A 16872-nucleotide genomic window follows, 5' to 3' on the forward strand; every position below is an offset into this window, starting at 1 on the left:
CATCAGCGGCTCCGACCTATCAATAAAATTTGTTTTATACATTTGTGGCGCCCATTGGAAAACATTACATTGGATATCTCAGAATATTGAAGTCAGCCCCCCAAAAGTCAAAAATCCTGGCTCCGCCCCTGGCCGACGGTCACGTGTCAACGTTACTCGACGATGGCATGAGACGGAGCGCCATCTGCTGTCTCGGTAAAGGAGGTTCACTACGGAGACGAAGCAGAAGAGATCTGCTCCACATATTAGTCCCCTCCACGTAAAAAAAAAAGTTTAATGAAGTATTTTTTTAAGCACATCCCATCAGCCGCATAACCGTCTGGAAACTCAGAATGTCAGCTGCATTCGTTCACACTCTTCGCCGGTTTCCACATTCAGTGTCTCATCATCGATCAGGCTTGCTTTGACCAATGCAGTGTGAACTGCAAACTGGTTTCCACATTCAGTGTCTCATCATCGATCAGGCTTGCTTTGACCAATGCAGTGTGAACTGCAAACTGGTTTACACATTCAGTGTCTCATCATAGATCAGGCTTGCTTTGACCAATGCAGTGTGAACTGCAAACTGGTTTCCACATTCAGTGTCTCATCATCGATCAGGCTTGCTTTGACCAATGCAGTGTGAACTGCAAACTGGTTTACACATTCAGTGTCTCATCATCGAGCAGGCTTGCTTTGACCAATGCAGTGTGAACTGCAAACTGGTTTACACATTCAGTGTCTCATCATCGATCAGGCTTGCTTTGACCAATGCAGTGTGAACTGCAAACTGGTTTCCACATTCAGTGTCTCATCATCGATCAGGCTTGCTTTGACCAATGCAGTGTGAACTGCAAACTGGTTTACACATTCAGTGCCCGATCAGCAGTCAGGCTTGCTTGATCTGCTGACGGGTCGTTCTCATCCACTGGGGCATCACCATTATGCACCTTGATCAATCCACTGCCATGGTGGCGAGATGTTAACTACCTTGCCTGGTGTACGAGAAATCGGGAGTTCGATCCAGACCATAACGCCTGTATATTTGGAATTTGCATGTTCTCCCCGCAGTCGCGTGGATTATTCGACGGGTCTTCCGGTTTTTCCCTCCACATTTAGAATCAACGCGCGTTTTAGAGTATTTGGCTGATATAAATTTCCACGTGATAAGCCACTTTGTTGAGCTATCATTTGTGGCCAGATCGTGCCTGAAAAAGAGCTATATAGCTCAGTGGGCCTTACCTGGCAATAAACTTAAAATAGGATGAAGGCCTCCCCACCCAAGCCGTAGCCTACTCTCACAATCCTGTGATGTAACGCTCCGTCTGGCTCCCGCACACGAGCTCATTTCATCGCTCCATTTCAGCAGTGGCCGCCCTCATGGGTGTTCACCGTCCATTGGCTGCCACTCAACTATTAGTCTTGACCCACTGGTCATCATCCTGTCTAGCGGACGTGTACTGCCCAACCCTGTTTTTTCATTCAATCTCAAATGTAAAGCGAACCACTATGACACAGCCAGAATGCTAAATCAATTAAAGAAATATAATCATTAAGAATGAAGTAGAAAGGAGTAAACTAAACCCATCCGTTAGACGAACGCAATGCAAACGGGGTTAGTAGTGGAGCAGATAACATGAAACAAGCACCAAATTTGGCAAGTATTCACTCCGCGGGGTCACTTAAAAGGGAAAAAAAATGTTACCCACCTAAAAAATAAAAGATGTCCGCCAAAACGGCGGCCATCTTGGAAAAAAATGGTGGACAATTTAGATTTTTTTTCGGTGGCAAACTTTTCTTATTTTAAAAAATACACCGTTGTGAATATCTCTGGCGAGTTTCGTGCTTGGATCGCAATTCAAAAAATTATACAATTTAATTAGGTTAAACCAGTCCTGTGGAAAAAAATTCAGTCATACGCTTCACTCTTAGGAGCAGGAAGCGGTTACGTGTTTGAGAGAGTCCTCTCATGCCACAGTCACGACGAGGAAAGAGGGCGCGCGCATTCGTGCGCCTTCAACCTTCAAAACTATGAGCATTTTTTTTTATTTTACCAGGTAAGGCCTACCGAGCTATACAGCCTCTTTTTCAGAAGCGACCTGGCTATCACAATTGATAGCTCAATTAAGTGGCTTATCATGGGGAAATTTACGGCAGCCAAATATTCTCAATGCATGTTGATTATAATTGTGGAGGGAAAACAGGAGGACCGGGAGAAAAATCAACGCGACCACGGGGAGAGAGAGACGCGCAAACTCCAAATATACAAGAGCAGGCGTCTGGGTCAGGATCGTCCTACCTTTCTCCTACTTTCCACCCTCACCTGAAACTTCTCAACTTTGACCTCAAATTTACTTCTCACCCCTAAGTTATCACTACTCTCCAACCTCTAACCTCTTACTTTTAAAATTAGGTGGTGGCGGGTTTAACGACACATTTATAACCTCAAAAAACCCTTTATTATGGCTAAAAATTTTAACTTTTGACCTCCAACCTTTGACCCCCCAATGTTCTCAATTACAACTCTACATGCCCAACCTCTCAACGCCAACCTCTAACCTCCAACCTTTGACATTCAATCTCCTATCTCTGCAGACGGTCAAGCTTCTAGCTTCGAACCTTGAACCGTTCACATTCACGACCGATTCTGACTTGCAACTCATCTCGCACGCAAAACCTTTGACATCGCAACCCACTGACTCAACGACTCGTAACCTTCGACCTGTAATTTGTCCTCTTGTATTTCAACTTCAACCCGTAACCTTTAACCGACTTCGAACATTCAACGACCCATTTCGCGGTCGATAAAACGACCATTTCTCAACCCCTGTCTGGGCTCTTGTACAGGCGACCGCAGGTAAGCCAAGCAGGGTCGCGCCATGCAGATCGAGTGGCTCACATGCGGAGCGACGCAGCCATGATGGGGTGTAGCGACGCACGTCCCTTGCACTGCAAGGGGGGCGGGAGGGTGGTGACGCATTGGGAAGGAGGGTGGTGGCGCATCGGGGAGCAGGGTGACGCATTGGGAAGGAGGGTGGTGCATTGGGAAGGGGGGGGGGGTGGTGGTGGCGCGTTGGGAAGGAGCGTGGCGCATTTTGAAGGAGCGTGGAAGTGCATTGGGGAGGTGGTGGTCGTGAGGTCATGGCATACAGGGACTGCGGTGTAGAGATGTTGGAAGCAGGCAGGAGGTGATAATTGGAGAGCGGAGCACGGCAGACCAAGAGAAGAGGCGCGAATGACAGCAATCATGATGGTGGGAAACGCTGTCCAACGACTACTTTGAACGACCGCCCGGCGTTCGACTTTCACCCTCGACACGTCACGGTACACGCGGCCTCTCTCTCCCCGTTCACCGTCCCTCCGAGCTGCCCACCACAAGTTGGTCATTGCGGGTGGGTGCTGGACCAGGCGTTAACGCCCCAGCCCTCACGATGCGTTTCATCAGGTCGCACATCGCGCGTTGCTCTGCGCGACGCCGTTTCACTTCGCTCGCTGGGGGAACACGCCGTCCTTCAGGAAACCGAATTGAGTTCCCGTACTGTGGCGGTGCACAAACGTACGCACTGGTCGATAACTCCCGTCGCGCCTGTGCTCCCCACTGCCGGAGTGTGCCCGGTTTTTATGAAACACTGAAAAAAAAAAGTTGATTGTGCAGCAGGTCGTGGTAAAACTGAAATTAATTAATTTGCCGTTTGTCTTCTGAACTACAAAAAGAATCAAATATTTCCGCTCGCATCAGTGAATTCGATTTGAAGTTTAAAATATACGTATATGCTCAATATATCCAACTCGAGTTATGGTTCTGTTTTCCGTTTATTCATGATTATATTGTCCGTAACTTGCCGTGTGCGTTTACACGCTTGCAGCGGTTGGCGCGCTGCGCTACGAACCCGACGACCCCGGGGGCTTGATTCGCGCTCACGGCCAACGCCGGCGACGAGTATCCGAACCGGCGCTGGCACCTCCTCCCCCTTAGGTCGACCTCGGCCTCAGCACAAGTAGCTGGCGCAGCGGTGTAGACACTTCTCGCCAGCATTGGGGAACATTAACGGGATGATACTTTCCAGCCGCGCAGCTTAGAACGCGAATCTACCCCCCACGCAACGCTTGCCTACGACCTCTCCAGAATCATTCGGTGTTGCAGTGGAAACATATACAGGGCGGTCTCCGGTTTACGACGATCCACATTTATCACGTTCACATAGCGCCACCGCGCGCCGATGAACGACGCAAAAAATGTATTTACGACGCATCTCGCTGAACATATTTGAAACAGAGTCGGTCCCGGTTTCCGATGCGACTCGGCGAGGAGCTTTTGTTTTTCTCGAGTTTTTTTGTTTGTGGATTTGTTTTGTTACCTATTAAAAACCGTGTTAAATTTGGCCGATAAAAGGGGGGGGGGAAAAAAAAACATCGGCGTTTCTCCTGCTCCGACTGTCTATGGGAAAATAGGATCCGATTTAGGACGGGGTTTTTCCAGGAGCGCGTTGTGACGTCGTAAAAGCGCGGAACCGCCTGCAGGTACTTTTTTAAATCGCGGTTGCCGGGTGCAGGCCCAAAGACCCAATACGCAAAGTGGGCGGAAGCAATCAGCACTCTTAAAAAGGTGTCATAGATAAGAGTATACACGTCTCTTGAAGTGAGATAGGTTACATGGACATGGGAAAAGACAAGATGGGAGCGAGTTTAAAAGTGTTTCGCTAAGATACGGCAGCAGCTTTGTTAGCTAGGGCCCCAATGCTTTCCGCGGTTCTCTGCTCTTGCCCATAAGACCTGGGGGGTCGGATTCGCCTTTTTGAGGACGCACCCTGCTGAGAAGGCTCTACGAAGTCAAAACCAATCCGAGGCATCTGCCCAAAACAATAGGGCACCCAAGTGGAGCGAGCTCTATGGGCCACGCCTTGCTGACAGCGAGCAAACTTCGCGAAGATGAAGCCGGCCAAAGCCTGTCTCTTCTTTTATTTAAACAGAGGCCAATGCTTGGAGAAACATTGAGGTTCCATAACGGGAACCTACTTGATGTACTGTTACCTACAGGCTCCACATAGCTACACTGTAAGTAATTAATTTGCATGTACTCTGACGATATTGCACCATTGTTCCTCGTCGGGGCTACGATTCAAATTCAAGAATCAGATTTGTTTGCACGTTCACCGTCTCATTGCCACCGTTGCTGAGTTTCCTTCTGTCTCCTGTGCACACAGTTTAGTTAAACCAATAAGTGTCCAAGTGTACCATTAGAATATAATTCGCACAATAATGTGCATTAATGTTATTAGACCGATTGTGCAGGTACGCGATTCAATGTACGGATGGATCGCAAGCGGAAGAATCAATTTTAAATCGACGGATCGACGCGTCGTTAACATGACCAGGCAGTCGCCCGCACACGACGCCTCCATCTTTATGCGATCCACCAACTCCTCCCCACTCTAAGGTGTGCATTACTAACACCGGAAAACAAAATCAATAAAACTCCCACACCACCTCCATCCTCATCTCGCTCACTACCCACCCCCCCCCCCACACACAACGTCCCCACCACCCCCCTACCTCTGTCGGCCAAACCAGGGGGGTGGGGGGGCCATGCGGACCCTGGGAGTGAGGATTCGGGGTAGGGACGGAATGACCTGTATGCCGCAGAGAGACGAGGGCACGGTGAAGGAAGCGATGGCCATAGGGCAGAAGCTGGAGCGAACGAGCGGGAGGGGCAGTCGGGCGAGCAAGCAGGACACAAGCGAGTGGAGCAGCAATGGAAAATGCCTTTTTCTACCTTCGATGATGAAAGCCCTGCATGAGAATGGGGCTCCTGGCAACACATACAGGACACAACGGGGTGGGGGGGAGGAGTCAAGGAGCCGGAAAGCGACAGGCGTGAGCTCGTCCCGTGGCGAGGAGAGGCAGGCAAACAAGGCTTCGCTGCCCGACGTGTCAACGCTTCGCGTGATGACGTCATGTTCAAAGACTTGGCGGCTTTGGTGTTTATTTTTTTAATTTTTTTTACACAAGTTCTCTCGTACGGTAGACTCATCGATTAAATCTCTCCTCGGTCAACCGCAAAGCGACCGCGAGCTCACCGGTGGTGGTAGTTCGTGGGTGTACGGGAGGAACAAGCGGAATTTGGAGACCGATGTCTCAACCTGTCACTTAACCCATGCACCGCACCCATCATCCCCGCCCGTCTCCAACACCACCACCCTCCTCAGCTCATTCGAACCCAGGCATCCTCCTCACTCAGATCTGCCCCCACTTTATTTGCCTCTGCCCACGCCTTCCCACCCCTAACTCTAATCTGAACCAATTATTTGGTGATTACGCAGCTGCTGTGTTGGCAGCGGTGCACAAGCACAATTAACAAATAACTCGACGCATTGCTCAATAACACTAGATGGCCTTAAAAGGGAAAATATATATAATAGGCGACATTTCCGGCAATGGTGCTTCTTTACCGCATTCGATATTTATGTCGCCTATAGTTAAAAACTTTTTTTTCCCTTTTATGGACACTGTTGTTGACGGAATGTGTCGAGTTCCTTGTTCCAACTCCATGCTCTCCTCCACCCACAAGGCCCCCCAAGGGCCTCCCCCGCTCGCTGGCGTTTGCGGAGTGGGGGGGGGGCTACCTCCCTCCCTCCCCCCACCCCACCCCCGCGTCGGTCGGCTTGTGTCCATCTCCACGCACTCCCTGCAACCGGCTTGGTCTGTTCGCGCGGGACGCGTGGAACGGCCGCGCATCAACTACGTGTCCGTACGTTGAACTTCTTTCACACCGGACGTAACGGACCGTACACTAATCGGAGGTCGGCACGGTAGATTCACGTGCTCGCAACGCGCGCCGTGACTTCGTGCGTGAGAGGCCATCGAATCCCCACTCGTGCGCGCCGTACGTAGCAGCTGACGCTTGAAGCGGAACCGTCGTGACCCACTCCCCCGTGAAGTGGAACGATGCGCCGAGTAGATGATGGGGATGAACCGTGACAAGACTGCCCTGCTACCCTCTCCCTCCACCGGCTCGGGCACCTTCCCGGCCACCCCTTCCCATCGCCACCCACGTACCGCTCTCCCTCCTCTTTCCCATCCGCCACAACCGATCATATACGCACGTACGTGTGTGGGTGTGTGTGCGCATATTAGTCTTTGCTTAGTCGCAGAAACTTCTCACTTACCACCCCCGCCCTCTCCTCCCCCACAATCCCCGCCCCCCCCCCCCTACCGAGAGTCTGCTGCTGTTATCGTGCCATCGACATCGTCGGGGTTCTTGGCACCTCTTTTTTCCTTAAATTCGCACTGCCTCCCCACCCTCTCTCTCTCTCCCTCCATCCCTCCCTCCCTCTCTATCGCCAACGCCGCCTGCTGCGAGCGTGGGAGTTGGGGGTACCGTGAGCGAGGAGCTGCGTGCGTGCGTCGCCGCCCGTACCTTCCATGGGCGTGTTGGTGTCGGGGCGGTTTGCGAACACCACGTCCACGTAGTCCAGCTGCAGCCTCTGCAGCGACGTTTTCAGCCCTGGGCGCAGGAAGGTGGAGTGGGGAGAGGAGGGGGGGGGGGGGGTGGTGGCGGAGCTTTTTAAGAAGTAACCAATCGGGCGGTGGGCAGCGCGTTCGCCGCTCGTTGCCGAGGTTCGCGGTTGGAAGCGACCAGGCCACCCTGGTTACTACTGCCGCGTGTATTTACCACGCAACACGTCCCCGTCCGCTGCGCGGTGGACGTTACGGACCCCCTGACGTCGTTTAGAACGAGTAGGTTATCGCGCTTGCCCGCGTCATGGCGTAAGTATGTTGAATGTCTTTCACACCGTACGTATCCAACCCCGCGAATCGATTTGAAATATCACAACCGCAGGTCACTCGATTTGGATTACACGCCGCGACATCTCCCCCTTACCGCGAGGGTTACTGCAGACTGTCCGCAAAAGGTTGCACATTCGCGATAGCCCTTGCGCTATGAGTATGGTGTGCATACCAAATGTACTAAACGATAAGACTATTAACGTAAAGTGCCCTCCACAGAGTGCGTGAACATAGCGGGCGGTTAGTCAGGTCTCGCGTTGCTTGCATGCCCGGTGCTGTGTGCACACCGGCACAAGTGCATGAACAATAGGAACGAGCAACACGATAGCACTTTTGGTAATTAATTTAAAAAGTATCAGCACCGTTACAGCCAATATGCCTGCAAGTGCCGCGTAGCCACAATTGGCTTAGGATTGTATTGGAAATGCCAAATTGTCAGAGCCAAACCAAGCAGTTAAAAAACATATTTGCAATGTGCCAAAAACATTATTGAGTTGTTCTATTCGTAATACTTTGATCATTTAAGGACTCTGTTACCCAATAGCTACTGCCTATTTATAATTGGTCATCAGAACACAAGTGCAGCCTCCACTTATTAACATCCACGCTGTCTCGACTGGCCTCACTATTGATTTGCGGTGAAGAAATGGCTTTTTAATGTCACTGTTATTGACGAATGTGTTGAGATTTCTGTGAAATTCCTTTAATTATTGGGAACAACTAAGACTAAATTAAAACTTTTTTTATTCTACCAGGTGAATCCTACAAAGCTATTAGCTCTTTTCAGAGGTGACTGACCACAAATAATAGCTCAACGAAGTGGCTTATCAGGTGGACATTTATAGCAACCAAATAATCTAAGGGCATGTTTTGAAATGTGGGGAGAAAAACCTGGAGGACCCGGAGAGAAATGCACGCGACCAAGGGGAGAGAGAGACACCGCAACTCCAAAAATATAGCAGTAGGCGTCAGGGATGGGATCAAACCCACGACCTCCTGTATACAAGGCGAGGTAGTTAACATCTCCTCGCCACCGTAATGATGATGATGAGAGAGACACACAAACTCCACAGAAACAGGAGGCATCGTCAGGGTCGGGATCGAACCCACGACCTCCTGTATACCAACCAAGGTAGTTAACATCTCCTCGCCACCGTGATGATGATGATGATGAGAGAGACACACAAACTCCACAGAAACAGCAGGCATCGTCAGGGTCTGGATCGAACCCACGACCTCTTGTATACCAGGCGAGGTAGTTAACATCTCCTCGCCACCGTGATGATGATGAGAGAGACACACAAACTCCACAGAAACAGCTGGCATCGTTAGGGTCGGGATCGAACCCACGACCTCCTGTATACCAGCCGAGGTAGTTAACATCTCGCCAACGCGGTGCCCCTTATCCAGCTGCCACGGCTGCCTTGTTGGCTACCTTCGATGATGTGCTTCCTCGACAGCCCTCGTTCCGTCTCGGCTCTGTGTTGTACAAAAGAGAGACAGTGTCAGCGTTTACTATTTCACTCGGGCACAACCCGAAATGGATGCATATATTACACAGACAAAAATCCCCCGTATAACCTTCGCAGACTGTTGTGGCAAATGCTGTTAGCGCGCACCTACGAAGGATCGAACGGCACACGAGGGGGACGGTGGCCAGCACAATAGAGGGTGCGTGGAAGGGTGAAGTAGGGGAGGGACGATAGCGATGATAGTCAGTGGGTTCATAGTGCAGTACACAACCCAATGCACCGCTGTTCCGCACGCACGCGCGCGCGCATATTTGAACAAGTAGTCTTGCGCGCACACTCAAGCACAGGAACCCACGCATGAAACACCTTCTGTCGTTCCGTGCGAACGCACACACAATACACATGTCCTGTACATGTGTGCGTGAACAGCCAGCCCTTTGTCAATCCACTGCTGGATGAGCGTTTCTGTGCCGTACGAGTTTTTGGGGATATTTTGCGATACTTATCCACGCCGGTCAGTGTGGGCTTGGTGAAGGCGGAGGGGGGAGCAATAGATGTGGGAGCAAAGAAGTATAGTACGACAATTGATGTTTCTTTGCTGCCACTGCCCTCCGCAGCATGCCATCGCCCCCCTTCATTGCAACATCAACGTTTACAACGGAGACTGAACGCCGGGGTGTGCGAGAAACTGGTATGGCTCACTCACTTTCCTCCCCAGTAGATTTTCGTTGTGATGACGAGGCTGGACCTCCTGAGGAGAGAACAAAGCGACGGGGCGACAGTTTTAGTGACGTGGGAGGAGAATGGTGGGGGTGGAGACAGCAGAGAGACGGGTTTTAACTGGGAAGTTTATTTTGTTTAACCTGGTCGAGAACTCGAGAGACCAATTGCCGTTGCACGCCAAGTTGCCGTGGTCGCTCGCGGTTAACGCGTTTGCCGGCGACAGTTGCCGGCAACGATTGCCCTAAAATGTCCCGAGCGGATCGTGGCCTTTTAGGAGGCCCCCCTGTCCCTGGTGCTCAAACCCCCGACTGGAAGGGCCAGACGCGGGCCCGTCTGAACTCCCCGAGTCACCCGCGCAGCAACTGAATCAACGTTTTGAGTGACAAACTGCGGCTTTACGCTCCTCTGTCGTGCCACGATTTTGGCAAAAAGTTTCGGAACTTAGGGGTTTTACGCTCCTTTTGACAAATCAGATTTGCAACGCACTCTGCCTGAAGAGCTGCAGTGCCTGACCGCTGATATTCTGCCAAGTAGAAAGAAACCAAAAATCCTACTTAGTTCCTATGATATGTTTTCGCTCCTCCCATTATCACGGTTGGCTACGTACGGAGCGAAAGAAGTTCAACATACAGTCGTATACCTTGGTATACCTTGGTATACGACCGCTTTTGAATACGTCGCATTTGGTATACGTCGTGTTTTGACGAGAAAAAAATGTCTTGGGATACGACGTCTTGCTTGGGATAGGACACCTTGCTTGCTAGAACTTGTATGGGTCAGGATGAGTCACCGCGTACCCGACTGAAACAAAGCGCCGCTCCTCATTCTGCCTGTAGATCTCGTTCAGTGCACAACCCTTGCTATTCTTCTTCTTAGAAGGCAAAAACAAACTTCAATGGACAAGGTTTTTAGTAAAACTCAAACCTGGTGAGCCTCAAACAGGTCCAAGTCAAGAAAAAAGACAGATAAGAGAAAGAACCCCAGAATTTCAGCTTCCTCAAGTTTTAATGGAAGGGGACTCTCCTTACAAAAAATAACATCTCCTCCTCCTCCCCTTCCTCACCACCATCCTCGTAGGCTATCAACTCCTCTCAACAAGGCAAAGTGATGCTACATTTTATTTTTATTTCAATTTAATCTATTTTAGCATTCATGTTAATGTATGTATGCATTTTAGTAATAAGTAGTGTTTACATTATGTTATACAACCACATTAACGTATAATATGCCATATAAAATATAATTTCTTATACTCTGGAACGGATTATTTCCTTTCCCTTCATTTCTCATGGAAAAAATTCGTTTGGTAGACGTCACTTTCGGTATAAGTCCTCCTACCTTCTGGAACGAATTCACGATGTATACCGAGGTACCACTGTATATGCCTCCAACTCGAGATACATATATTTTTTCTTTCTCTCTCTGTACGGCGGCTCTGAAGCTCTTCGCCGAGTCTGTTGCGCCGAATACAAACGCAGAGAATAATAACAAGTGCCAGAGACGTGCGGGCACGCTGACACGATGCAGCGCTACCACGCCGCGTGGGACACCACCAGGGGTCAGCGGCGCGCCACTGCGTCACGTGGCAGCGAGCGTGGCGAAGTGACGGCTAGCCGGCTTCACGTGCCGATTTTACCGACGGACGTCGATTCTTCCGTATGCATGCACGCCGAACTTCTTTCGCACCGTACGTAGCCAGCCGCGCTAATCCGAGGAGCTCGATGGGGTTTTGAATTTTTTTAGTGCGGTTATTTGGCGACTGGGAAAAACGTTACATTTTGGACATTTAATTGGCGAACATTTAATTGACGAACATTTAATTGGCGAACGGACTCTAACGTGCTGGGGTTATTTTGTTTGCATGTGCAGTTATTGGTGACCGAACCGGTACCATCGACTCGCCACACAGAACCCGGTTTAATCACAGGCGACTGAGACGCGGAATTCAAACCCAGGATCTCAGCGGTGCTGCCTGGGCGCTCAACGACTTGTAAATGGATTGCTGTCAGCCCTGACTAAACAATTTATAATTTTGCCAGGTAAGGCCCATTGGAGCTATCGGCTCTTTTTCAAAAAGCCACCTGACTACAAATGACAAAAGTGGCTTATCATCACGTGGAATTCTACAGCAGCCAAATACTCTCAACACGTGACATCGATTCTAAACGTGGAGGGTAAAAACCGGAGGACCGGGAGAAAAATCCACGTGACCACTGGGAGACAGACGGAACATGCAAATACACAGGCCAGCAGCGAGCAGTGATGGACGGACGAGACGATCCGACGATTACCTCCAGCCTTTCTTCTTAATGATGTTGCCCAAGATAACCTCGGCCCTATTGCGGGCGGGAGAGGAGAGATCACAACGGAACAAAGGACAATCGTGTCAGCAGTAGCGACAGCAGACAGGCAGATCGGCAAGGCGGGCAAAACACACAAAGTCGTCCTAAAGAGTAAAGGAGCAGCCCACCAATTACTTGCCACGACGTCGCCGCTGGCGGAAGAGCCTCGACTACTTAGCCCCTCGAGACGGTGCTCGGCCTACTCTTCCACGCTGCCTCAGGGAGGCATCCTTGACGAGATGAGAGTACCCACACTTTACCCAAGTGCACGCGACCTGCCGACTGGACTGCAGCTGCGCCCTATTTATGCCGCTGGGGTATTTAGGAAATTTTTCACCGTTGCTTTACGCGCCGCGCCGGCAGAGGACGCTGCCGCGGTGCAACGGTGAGGGCCACTGGATTCCTGGATGTCGCCGGCTTCGATCTCCACTTCACCCGGCGCCTGGCGCACAAGCGTATTTCATCGCTCCATCTCCTCGGTGGACGTTCACTCCGTCGCTATTCTCGACCATCGGCCATCGTCCCCCTTCCTTCTGGCCGTGATACATTGCTGCCCAAGCCCCACTTCATTGCTTTCATCAACAGTTTTAATTGTCCTGCACCTGCGCAACATTCTCCTAAGCCAGCCACCACGTGATACTTCCCTTTTGTGTTCTGCCTAACTCGAGATGAGCTCCTTCTCATCACGAGCCTGCGGTGAGAACACACCTCAACGTCACGCAGTGCGCGAGACCATGGCTGAAGACAGCCGCGTGAAGGCACGTTAAACATTTTTCTTTCATTTCAATAGATCTTTCGAAACCCGAGAGGGCCTACTCTACGTGGAAATACTGCCGAGCACTGCAATACTGAGCTACGGGGCGACCAACGCCGGCGATGTCGTCATCGCAGCATTTGGCGCCTGCGATGCCCCGATAGGGGAGAGAAGGCGGCCCCCCGTTTGTCGCCGCTAAATGGGACTGCCACGACGACCCGTCGCGACGACAAAAAACATTTAGCCAAGCTCGGATAACGCGCGCTCCCGGACAAGCGGCCGTCCAAGCGCCGGCCGTGTGGAACACCGCTCACGGCGGTTTCCGAAGCGCTTGTTTCAAAGCGTGGTACACGTACGTATGTTGAACTTCTTTCACAGCGTTGCGTAGCCAACCGTGCTAAATCGGAGGTGCGGTTACCATTAAGACTGCCTCCAAAACCATCAAAGCAGCGCGACTCTACCTGCCGAGAGAAAGAGCAGCCAAACGCAAGCCTCGAGTAAAAAAGCCAAACAATCGCTGCCAAAACACACGGCAATCAATTGCAGTTTTGATTTGCGTTCACAAACCGACCGCGTCTGGGAGACGCCATACAAACAGGGCCCCCCCCCACCCCCCCGGTGGTTCCAGATCCCCTGGGATTTGAGGGGCGTCAGTCGAGCAGTTGTGTTTGGGCGGGGGGAGGGGGGGCACCGTGACAGTGACTGGCCGTTACGGAGAGTGAACTTTGGTGGTGGGGGGCGCGAAGGGAAAATTTGGGGATGCATGGCACAACTCCAACAGCCCTCTAGCGTTGGAGCCCTGTGTACCATCGGGCAGTGGGGGGCAATCCGCACATCTGGAGAGTTTGGAGGATGCCCTTTGGGGCAGGGAACGAGAGGTAGAATTGGCACAGGGGCAGGGAAGGGAGTCGAGATGACTGCGAGATAGATGAGTGACCCCGCGAGGTAGAGGAGTGACCCCACGAGGTAGATGAGTGACCCCACGAGGTAGAGGGGTGACCCCACGAGGTAGAGGAGTGACCCCGCGAGGTAGAGGGGTGACCCCACGAGGTAGAGGGGTGACCCCACGAGGTTGAGGAGTGACCCCACGAGGTAGAGGGGTGACCCCACGAGGTAGAGGAGTGACCCCGCGAGGTAGAGGAGTGACCCCACGAGGTAGAGGAGTGACCCCGCGAGGTAGAGGAGTGACCCCACGTGGTAGAGGAGTGACCCCACGAGATAGAGGAGTGACCCCACAAGGTTGAGGAGTGACCCCACGAGGTAGAGGAGTGACCCCACGAGGTAGAGGAGTGACCCCACGAGGTAGAGGGGTGACCCCACGAGGTAGAGGGGTGACCCCACGAGGTTGAGGAGTGACCCCACGAGGTAGAGGGGTGACCCCACGAGGTTGAGGAGTGACCCCACGAGGTTGAGGAGTGACCCCACGAGGTAGAGGGGTGACCCCACGAGGTAGAGGAGTGACCCCACGAGGTTGAGGAGTGACCCCACGAGGTTGAGGGGTGACCCCACGAGGTTGAGGGGTGACCCCACGAGGTTGAGGAGTGACCCCACGAGGTTGAGGAGTGACCCCACGAGGTTGAGGAGTGACCCCACGAGGTTGAGGAGTGACCCCACGAGGTAGAGGAGTGACCCCACGAGGGACAGAATCCGTCGTGGGCAGCAGAGAGAGGGAGCCAGAAATCAATCGCTGATGACAGATTTAGCGGCAGGGATTTTTTATTTTCTCTCCAACCGCTGACCTGGCATGTGCGGCTGCCCTACTTTTAATTTACGTGCCATCTCAGAACGTGCTTCAGATTTGAAATTGCAAGGGTCGGTGTGTTGTTGTGGCTTAAGGGGGTTTGGTTTTTTTTTTCGTGGACCGTGAAGCTCACGGGAAATAAACGAGCTAAGCCCAACAGCACACCTATTAATCCACTGCTGGATGGAGGCCTACGACCCCCAGCCGCGTCGTTCACGGGAATCGTTTGACCATATTTTATTGCGCTGTTCCAAACTAAAACTCAACTTTTTTTATTTTACGAGGTAAGGCCCAATCTTTTTCACAAGCGACCCGGCCACAAATAATAGCTCAATGAAGTGGCCAAGTACTTGAAACGCGTGATGTTGATTCTAAATGTGGAGGGAAAAACCGGAGGACCCGGAGAAAAATCCACACGACCACGGAGAGCGAGAGAGACACCGCGAACCCCAAATATAAAGGCATCGTCATGGTTGAGATCGAACCCACGAATCCCTGTATACCAGGCAAGGTCGTTAACATCTCGCCACCGTGGCCAATAAGGGTGGGGGAGAAAGGGGGAGGAGAGGGGTGGGACAGGCCCAGGTACGGTTCAGATGTCACTCGCCACTGGTGTTAGCTGTGTCCAGCAATCAGACTCGGGTAAAGCGGGATTCATGTCGCAACCACTCTGGCCACCGTTGCCCATCAACACTATTCACAGGCCAGAAAACAAAGGTTGCGGGATTTTAAAGTCTGCTTACGGGACATCCCTAGAATGAACGAACCCCCTCTCCCTTTATAACATACCCGAAGCGAACATTTATATGCTGCGGAATGTTTTCAGTCTTATTTAAAACTCAAAAACCGTTTCCACCGTGCCAAATGTTTGCGCTCTATTTGCTCTCCCGTGCTCCCTTGAGGCCAATTCCATGCTCTCGTGTATCGCTTGACATTTCCATATGGCCTCTACGCCCACATTGCTCTCTCTCTCGCTTTGTGTTGATGTAAATTCTGGAGGGGATGTGGGGGGGCTCATTACCAACTCAACTCCGATTTACACCAAGCGGCGCTGTTGCTTCCCCCATTGCCGGTATGCCCCACCACTCCTAATTTTTGTTCGTGGCAAATTTAAACGCACGGCTGACCTATTGAGTATGCAAAACTTATTTCGCACCGCACGTAGCCAAGCGCGCTAATTAAACACTTGGGCGCCGTTGCCGTTACAACCCATGATCTATCCACTGCTGGCCAGTAGGCTTCCTTCGCCCTGAGCCGCGGCCGCCGTCGCCGTCGTCTGTCGGCCGGTCCCCCCCGCCCCCCCGCGTTGCAGCGCCCTGGCTCACGAGCCCATCTCGAGGCTCCATCTCCGCGGCTGACGGTCCTCTCCTCCAGCCAAAGCGAGGATTTAAAAACACTTCCGTCGTCTCCGTCCCTTCCGTCAGGCGGTCGGGAACGATGCGGGGCCAAATTAATTCCCCCCCGCCACGGTTCTCGTTCTCTCTCCGGTCAGTTTCACCGCTTCGCTCGGCCTTGATCCTTTCTCCTCTACATTATTCACGGCTGCACCCATCCTGCTCCTGTTTCCGTCCAACTTTCGTGTCGCATCTCGACGTATGAAATCCCATCCGGGTCCTTTCGCGTCGACGCTTAAAGGACTTTGTACGAATCGAATGTCGTTCCGAAATTAAAAGACTCCCCCCCTCTCTCCCCATCCACCCCCCCCAGCAAAAAATAATAAACACCGATAAGTAAATAAACCACCTTCCATCTCCATTACGTCCGGGGTGAAGGGGGGTTAAGCGTAAGCAGCGGCGTTGACTTCTCCGCACGCTTCTCGCTTACCGCGACGCCTGCCCTTTCCCTGCCACGATCCCATAAATATTGTCCCGCCCTGCGCTCCCATTGGCGACGAGCCAGGGAGGGTGAGGAGGGAGGCAGAGAGAGAGAGGGAGAGAGACAGAGAGCGGGGGGGGGGGGTGACGAGGTGGTCATTACCGCCCGAGATTAATCCCGACGCGAAAAACAAGCGAGTCATTCGGCCGCCAAAATATCACGGCGCGCGCGCGCGCAACAAAAGCGAGAGCGGCGCTC

General features: G+C 52.0%; 1 protein-coding gene across 8 annotated transcripts in view; it reads right to left on the reverse strand.

The window, feature by feature from the left end:
- Positions 1-16872, reverse strand: part of KCNAB2 (potassium voltage-gated channel subfamily A regulatory beta subunit 2) — a 133074-nt gene that overhangs the window by 21609 nt on the left and 94593 nt on the right. For 5 of the 8 annotated variants that reach the window (XM_076072904.1, XM_076072906.1, XM_032968306.2 and 2 more), the window contains 5 exons: positions 12254-12298; positions 9946-9990; positions 9203-9246; positions 7397-7483; positions 5753-5788 (listed from right to left, as the gene is read on the reverse strand). In XM_076072904.1, the coding sequence (XP_075929019.1) occupies positions 5753-5788; positions 7397-7483; positions 9203-9246; positions 9946-9990; positions 12254-12298 (257 nt within the window). The remainder of the gene's footprint in view (positions 1-5752; positions 5789-7396; positions 7484-9202; positions 9247-9945; positions 9991-12253; positions 12299-16872) is intronic. The other 3 variants (XM_076072905.1, XM_076072907.1, XM_076072902.1) reach the window with 1 other exon arrangement.

This window comes from Petromyzon marinus, chromosome 39, assembly GCF_048934315.1.
Source record: "Petromyzon marinus isolate PM22_M1 ecotype Great Lakes invasive population chromosome 39, UKy_Petmar_22M1.pri1.0, whole genome shotgun sequence".
Classification (NCBI taxonomy): domain Eukaryota; kingdom Metazoa; phylum Chordata; class Hyperoartia; order Petromyzontiformes; family Petromyzontidae; genus Petromyzon; species Petromyzon marinus.